This window comes from Amaranthus tricolor, chromosome 4 (assembly GCF_026212465.1).
Source record: "Amaranthus tricolor cultivar Red isolate AtriRed21 chromosome 4, ASM2621246v1, whole genome shotgun sequence".
NCBI lineage: Eukaryota > Viridiplantae > Streptophyta > Magnoliopsida > Caryophyllales > Amaranthaceae > Amaranthus > Amaranthus tricolor.
Window position 1 is genome coordinate 379,849 of NC_080050.1, and position 6,603 is coordinate 386,451.

Below are 6,603 nucleotides of genomic sequence, written 5' to 3' on the forward strand. Positions count from 1 at the left end.
TAAGGGACACAAAACTACACAAGTTCATGGCATGCACGTCTTCCTCGCGACTATTTAGTTTCAACGTACAAAAGAAAACTTTGCATGTTGTGAACATATATATTACAAAAATAATTAACAATTTTGGTACAACTTTCATAATTCTTTTCTCCTAATATAATTTTGCCATAAATAAATAACCGATATAATTATAATTAATCCTATATCTTTATATATCAAATTCTTTGGTACATGCTATTTAATTGTTAGCTCACCAAAAGTACTTCTTTGTTGTTATGTCAATATGTCATGTAATGATTGATGATTAGGTAGAGATTTTAGTGCTAATTAGTAATTAGTAATTAGGTGCTAAGTGTTTATTAACTGAATGATGAAGCTTAACAATAAAACTAACCGAGCAGTTCTAAAGGCGGTCAGAAGTGCAATGGATAAGAGCTTCGGTGCTAAATGTTTATTAACAGAATGATGAAGTTTAAGAATAAAACAAACCGAGCAGATTTAAAAGGAATAAAAAGTGCAATGGATAAGAGCATATATAGTTATAGATATAAATAATTTTTTTATGCTTCAGAGAAAATACTCCATATAATTAAGATCGAAAATGCGGAAAATAGGCCGTGTTTCTTTCATTTTGTATTAAAGGGGTTTTTATGATATTTACTTGTTGCGAGTATACTAGTAGTGTAAGTGATAGTAGAAGAGATCTTGGGGTTGTTGAGAGGTGCGATGAACTCCAATGCCAAGTAAAAAATAAGTAGAAGAGATATTTACTTCCTTTTATATAGCTTATTTGAACATAATAATTCATTTTTAAATTGATCATATTTTTTTTTTAAAATAAGTAAAAAATTATGAAAGTGATTCACATAATGAAATATACAAGTATTGATCTTTACTATATAATTAAGTGTTAAAGATGAATCAAAAGCAATATTTCTCACAAAATAGGGTTAAATTAGTTGCTAGGAAATATTTAAGGCTAACTCAATGTCTGAATAATTCTTTTACTTCCTATATACTATTAGTTTTGGCTATATGATTTTCAAATATGTATATAATATTTTTCCCATAAATAGTTCTTCGATTTATGGAAATTCAATTAAAAAAAATATTCCCATATAAATGTAATAGTACCCTTTTTGTTCTATTTTATTTGTCTTATTTTTCATTTTAGTTTATTTTAATAAAATTTTCCTTATTTTATTTTTGTATATGATCTTGCTATTTTTACTCTTAATTTTGTCTATCTTATCAGTTATCTCTAAATAGCACACTATTTTAACTTATTATATCTGAATCTGATTAATTTAATAGAGAAGAAAAAGAGTATTGGTCTTTGTTACATCATTTCCTACTCCATTTTTCCTGGAAACCACATGCAAAATTTTCATTCCATTCCCAAAAACATAATATAATAAATCCAGGTTGGGCACTTCTAAACTGCAATTCCCACCACACTGCAGGCTTGGATTAATTAAATAACACTACTTACTAACTAATTGTCCAATCATTGCCCAATAACGACCTCCAAAGGTTAATTAATTTACATTATCAGTATTTGACTATAAATATTTGGACAGATAACCCACAAAGCTTATTCTTCATAATCAAAACACAACTTATATTAATACAGAAAACGAGCTTATATAATTAGTCTATTTTGCTAATTAATTATTTTAAGATTGTAAGTGATCAGCTTAATGTTATAAGTGATCGCATCAAGACTATAAAAATAACTAATTTAAAACTTTAAGTGATCACTTTAACTATAAATAGTCACTTTAAAATCGCACCAAGCTTAATCTTATTTGAGAATTTGTGATATCAATATTATTACTAAATAATGTTCAATTAGGAGTATTATTTTATTAATTAAAACATACTATTATTCCCAATCAAATATCCCTCTTAAATACTCCATCTCACGTATTTTATCACCATTTTGCATGTTCTCACATTACTCTTTCAAGTTTCAACACCTTTGAAAATACTCTGATTAAACCCTGCTTCAAATTTTTTTTTCTTTTTTCATTCTTCTTAAAAAAGATTTTCTTTTTCTAACACCCTTTTGCATAATTTCATCTGGGTTTGCATTATTTTACAAAATTGTGTTGAATTTTTAGCGAAAAAATGGTGAAATTTGTAGCCTGAAATGAGCACAGGCATGGTTAGATTGTGCACTCTTCCAGGAAAAGTAAGAAGTCTACTGACCACAAAGGAAATGCTTTCTCAACATTAAGGAGGGAATTGTTTCAAAACAAAACCTACTTTACATTTTGCATTTTCCAACACTCTTTCAAATTCAAATCTTTAGATATACTTATTAAAGGTAACAAATCATTCTTAATCTTTGTTACTTTTTTTGTTTGATTCTTCCTAAATTTATCATATATTAAGAATCCGTTACCTTTTGATAACTTATCGAATCATAACATATCTAGTCTAGACCATAACCAACTGGTATAACCCGTTACAATTTATGGGGTTATCTCATTCTCCTCCGAGAAAAGTGGTACATGCTCTAATTAATACAAGCCTGATTATTAGAATCCGTTACCTTTAAAAGGTTTTAAACTATAGGAACTTTTTAACTTTAGAAGCTCCAAACCTTTTAATTCCTAATGTCTTCTTTTGTTGAATTATATAAGCATTGAAAATGACTTAAGATTACTCCTTTTCCTATGCTTTTGTGTTGGATATAGACCATTACTAGTAACATTTGAATTCAATCTTTTTCTGGGTAATTTGCAGCTTTTCTTAACACAAAAATGTCAATTGGGTTATGCAGGTTGAGGTTGGGTTATTCTTGCTTCAACCAAAAACTAACAGAAGAAATCATGGAAGGTTCATTAGTGACAGATGATAGTTATGATCTGGGTTATCAGGCTTCCCCTTCATCGTTCGATCCCAACGATCAATCGACAAATTCTCCGATGAGTACTGCATCTTATGGCTACTGTAGGACAAACTCAGAGATGTCAAACATCTCTGAGCCAACTGATAGCTGCTCTGAAGGCGCTTCCCCGGTTAGGTGGGTCCCACCAAGGGTTCCTACTCCTCCTCAAGCTTCTCCTTCTAGGCTTGGATTGAAAAGGTATATGTATAGAATTGATTCAGGGAATGATGATTTGGAGCCAGTTGATACAGGTATGCATTTCAGGCTTTGTTATAGACTGCAACTACACGTAAATAAGAAATGCACGTGATTTAATCGGCCATTCTAATAACGGACAACCATTTCCAGACTGATATGGGATATGAGATATGGGATTTTTCTTTGTGCAGAATTTCAAGAACTTCAGATGATGAAGGAAAGATTTTCAAAGCTGCTGTTGGGTGAAGATATGTCAGGAGGAGGAAAAGGCGTATGTACCGCGGTTACGGTCTCGAATGCTATAACTAATCTATATGGTAATGTCCTCAAAACCCTGTATCTGTATGGCTCCAATTTTGTTTCTAATTTGAACTAGTAAAGCCAAACAGGGGTATAAGAAACTAAATAACATAATTTGTTCATAGATTAGAACTTGTGTTCATTGATCTTTCTTTCATTTACATTACTTTCCATCTATTTTGCCTAACTATCTAATATTTGGGATGATATCTATCTGCAATATGGAATAATACAGCTACAATATTTGGCAATGCTTTGAAGCTGGAACCTCTGAAACCAGAGAAGAAAATGATGTGGAAAAGAGAAATGGATTGTCTTCTCTCTGTCTGTGATTACATTGTAGAGTTTGTTCCTGAAGATGGAAATGATCTTGAGGCAAGTAAATCATTTCAATTGTTCAAAGAATTGGAGTTCTTTGGTTTCGAATTATACTAAGATGGAAAATCGTGTGCACTTCTAAAAATCATGTGTTAGTCTAGTGGCCGTTGTGATATGGGTTCAATTCTCATCACCCACAAATGAGTAGTTCCTTCTTTCCTTATCTGCGGTGATTCTCTAACCAAACCTTGAATAAAAAAAGCATGGGTATTTCTTATTAATGTGAAATCGCAGATGATTTTTGCTACCAAGAGTCAATCGAAAACTATCTCTTTGTTATCACTAACAAGGTTCACCTGAAGATGATTACAATGAATTTTTGTGATAACCAGTATTATGTTTGGAATATTTGCAGGTAATGTGTACAAGGCCAAGGACAGATATTCAGATCAACCTCCCTGCTCTAAAGAAACTAGATGGAATGCTCATGGTAAGCTATCTATACATAATCAACTTTTTCTATATAACAGTAGAGCCGTAGAGATCCAAAACAAATCCGGCTGACAAGCCTAGCCATGAACATGCCCGAACATAAAAACAGCCAAGAATCATGTGTTTTGTCCGGCCTGCATCCTTATTTACTCATCTGGCCGGCTAATATTAGCTTTGTAACAGGACATATTGGAAAGTTTTGAGGAGAAAGAGTTTTGGTATGCCGAACAAGGTAACAGTACAAAGATATCGTCGAGAGCAACCTCATTCAGGAAGGTTGCAGCTCGAAAAGATGAAAAATGGTGGCTGCCGATACCTTGTATCCCCCCAGGGGGTCTCTCTGAAGCAGGGCGGAAACACTTGAAACACCAGCGCGATTGTGCCAATCAAATTCACAAGGCGGCCATGGCCATCAATAATAATATCCTCAATGAGATGGAAGTTCCTGAATCCTATATTGCAGGACTTCCTAAGGTAGTTGTCACTACTTTTCCTTTCATCTCTAAATAATTCCATAGTAGTTTAATAAAAGACCATTAGTTCAGATCGCTCTCCCATGATTCACCAATCTCCTTGCGAATCGTGTATCAAAAAACACAAATTATGGTCGGTTTTGGACTATTAGGGTCATTTTGAGTGAATCGCAAATTCAACAAGCTAATTAACTAGTGAATTATATTACACTGGTTCAAAAAACAACAAAACTCTAACTTTTTGAAAGACTTCATGATCGTTACAAATCACAAAGTCTTATAAAAAATGATGCAACAGTCACACTATAATAATCGAAAGGTGGGATTTTCAAAACCTGATCTCCTAAATGTGAGATTTTTACAATCAAATTTTCCTCTGATAAAAACTTCAATGGTGTAATTTATTTCAGAGTGGAAAATCATGTCTTGGAGATGCAATATACAAATACATGTACAATGCAGAAGTATTTTCCCCAGACCAACTCCTCGATTCGTTGAAGATAAACTCAGAACATGAAGCACTCGAACTCGCTGACAGAGTAGAAGCTTCCATGTATACATGGAAGCGAAAGGCAGGAATGACACATTCGAGATCATGGCATGTGATGAAGGATATGAAGCATGATTTGGATAGAAATGACAAAAACCACATCCTTGCAGAAAGAGCTGCCACTTTGCTCTTTTGCTTGAAACACAGGTTTCCGGAGCTATCACAGACGACACTAGATACGTGCAAGATCCAATACAACAGGGTAAGTTATACTAATTTCGGTTTCACTGCACACACAATAAAAACTTCTTAATTGGATAGGGGAATTTTTAAGACGGTGATTATATAATTTGCAGGATGTCGGTCAAGCAATTCTAGAAAGCTACTCGAGGGTACTGGAAGGTTTCGCTTTCAATCTTGTAGCTTGGATAGAAGATGTAATCTCCGCGGATAGGTTGATGAAAAATCAAGAATTGTAGAGGGCATTAAAACATCCAATTCTCTTGCATAATTCACAGTTTGTGATAGTAAATTTGTGATGGATACCATCTAAGGCGACCAATACATCAATGTTCAATTATGCAGGAAAAACTGTGATAGTATAACAATTAACATGTTTGTGTCACATACCAGCAAGGCAGCAACATCCTAGAAGCATCTCGAAATGTAAAAACGAGAAATTGAATAAGATGGGCAGAGTCTTAGTCTGCTCATCTACACAGGTAACGTAAACAAAGTTGTAAGTTCATGACTTCATGTTCGAATCATATTCACATATTCAGCGCAATCGAACTGCAAATAATACTGTTCAATCGTAACAATTCATCAGTCCAAAACTTCAACACAATGCTCGATGATTTAAGAACATCTCAAAAATATGATTTGCTAACAACACAAAGATCACAAGTTCGAATTCTATGATACATGACATACTTTAAGGGGGCGTTTGGCGAATGGGAATGATAATTGTGCGACTTTTAATCAAGAATTGAGACGAGACTTTGGGGCTTAAAAAAGGCGCATTCGTTGTTTGTAATTAGACTTTTAGCTGAGATTTTAAGGCTAAAGTCTCAACCTTAAACATCGATCAAACTTAAGTGCTTGTTCTAAAATCCCATATCCTAATCCCAAAATCCCTCTAAACAAACACCATCTAGAAAAGGCCTAAAAATTGATTTCATGATGAATTATAGATTAGACACACTATCATCTAATCTTCCTCAATGAACAGGAAAAGTTCACAGGAGTAAAATTTGCATAACCCAGAGAATTACACCATTAAATTCAACTAAAAATCAAATAGAAAAGATGGGTTTGACTAAAATCGCCATGTTCATCACCAATACCTTCCCAGACAAAGAGTCTTCAAAATTCTCTACTAACCCAAATTTTCTTTACATACACTAAATTAAACCCAGAAATTAAGCATCATATAT

At 33.3% G+C, this 6,603-nt stretch overlaps 1 protein-coding gene across 2 annotated transcripts; it reads left to right on the forward strand.

The window, feature by feature from the left end:
• Positions 1-2,070: 2,070 nt before the first annotated feature.
• LOC130811311 (rop guanine nucleotide exchange factor 3) lies at positions 2,071-5,993 on the forward strand. Of its 2 annotated transcripts, XM_057677567.1 has the most exons (8): positions 2,071-2,329; positions 2,789-3,147; positions 3,286-3,411; positions 3,630-3,769; positions 4,128-4,202; positions 4,388-4,678; positions 5,088-5,429; positions 5,524-5,993. In XM_057677567.1, exons 2-8 carry the CDS (start codon positions 2,838-2,840, stop codon positions 5,644-5,646), a joined length of 1,407 nt encoding a protein of 468 aa, XP_057533550.1. In that variant the 5' UTR covers positions 2,071-2,329; positions 2,789-2,837; the 3' UTR covers positions 5,647-5,993. The 2 variants fall into 2 exon arrangements, with proteins under 2 accessions (XP_057533550.1, XP_057533549.1); XM_057677566.1 differs by lacking the exon at positions 2,071-2,329 and having other exon boundaries at positions 2,651-3,147.
• The last annotated feature ends 610 nt before the right edge of the window (positions 5,994-6,603 follow it).

Coding starts and splice junctions, on each gene's coding strand:
- LOC130811311 (XM_057677566.1), top strand. CDS start 2,769: ATGTCAATTGGGTTATGCAGGTTGAGGTTGGGTTATTCTTGCTTCAAC. Junction 3,412..3,629: donor TGCTATAACTAATCTATATG/GTAATGTCCTCA, acceptor GGAATAATACAG/CTACAATATTTGGCAATGCT. Junction 4,679..5,087: donor ATATTGCAGGACTTCCTAAG/GTAGTTGTCACT, acceptor AATTTATTTCAG/AGTGGAAAATCATGTCTTGG.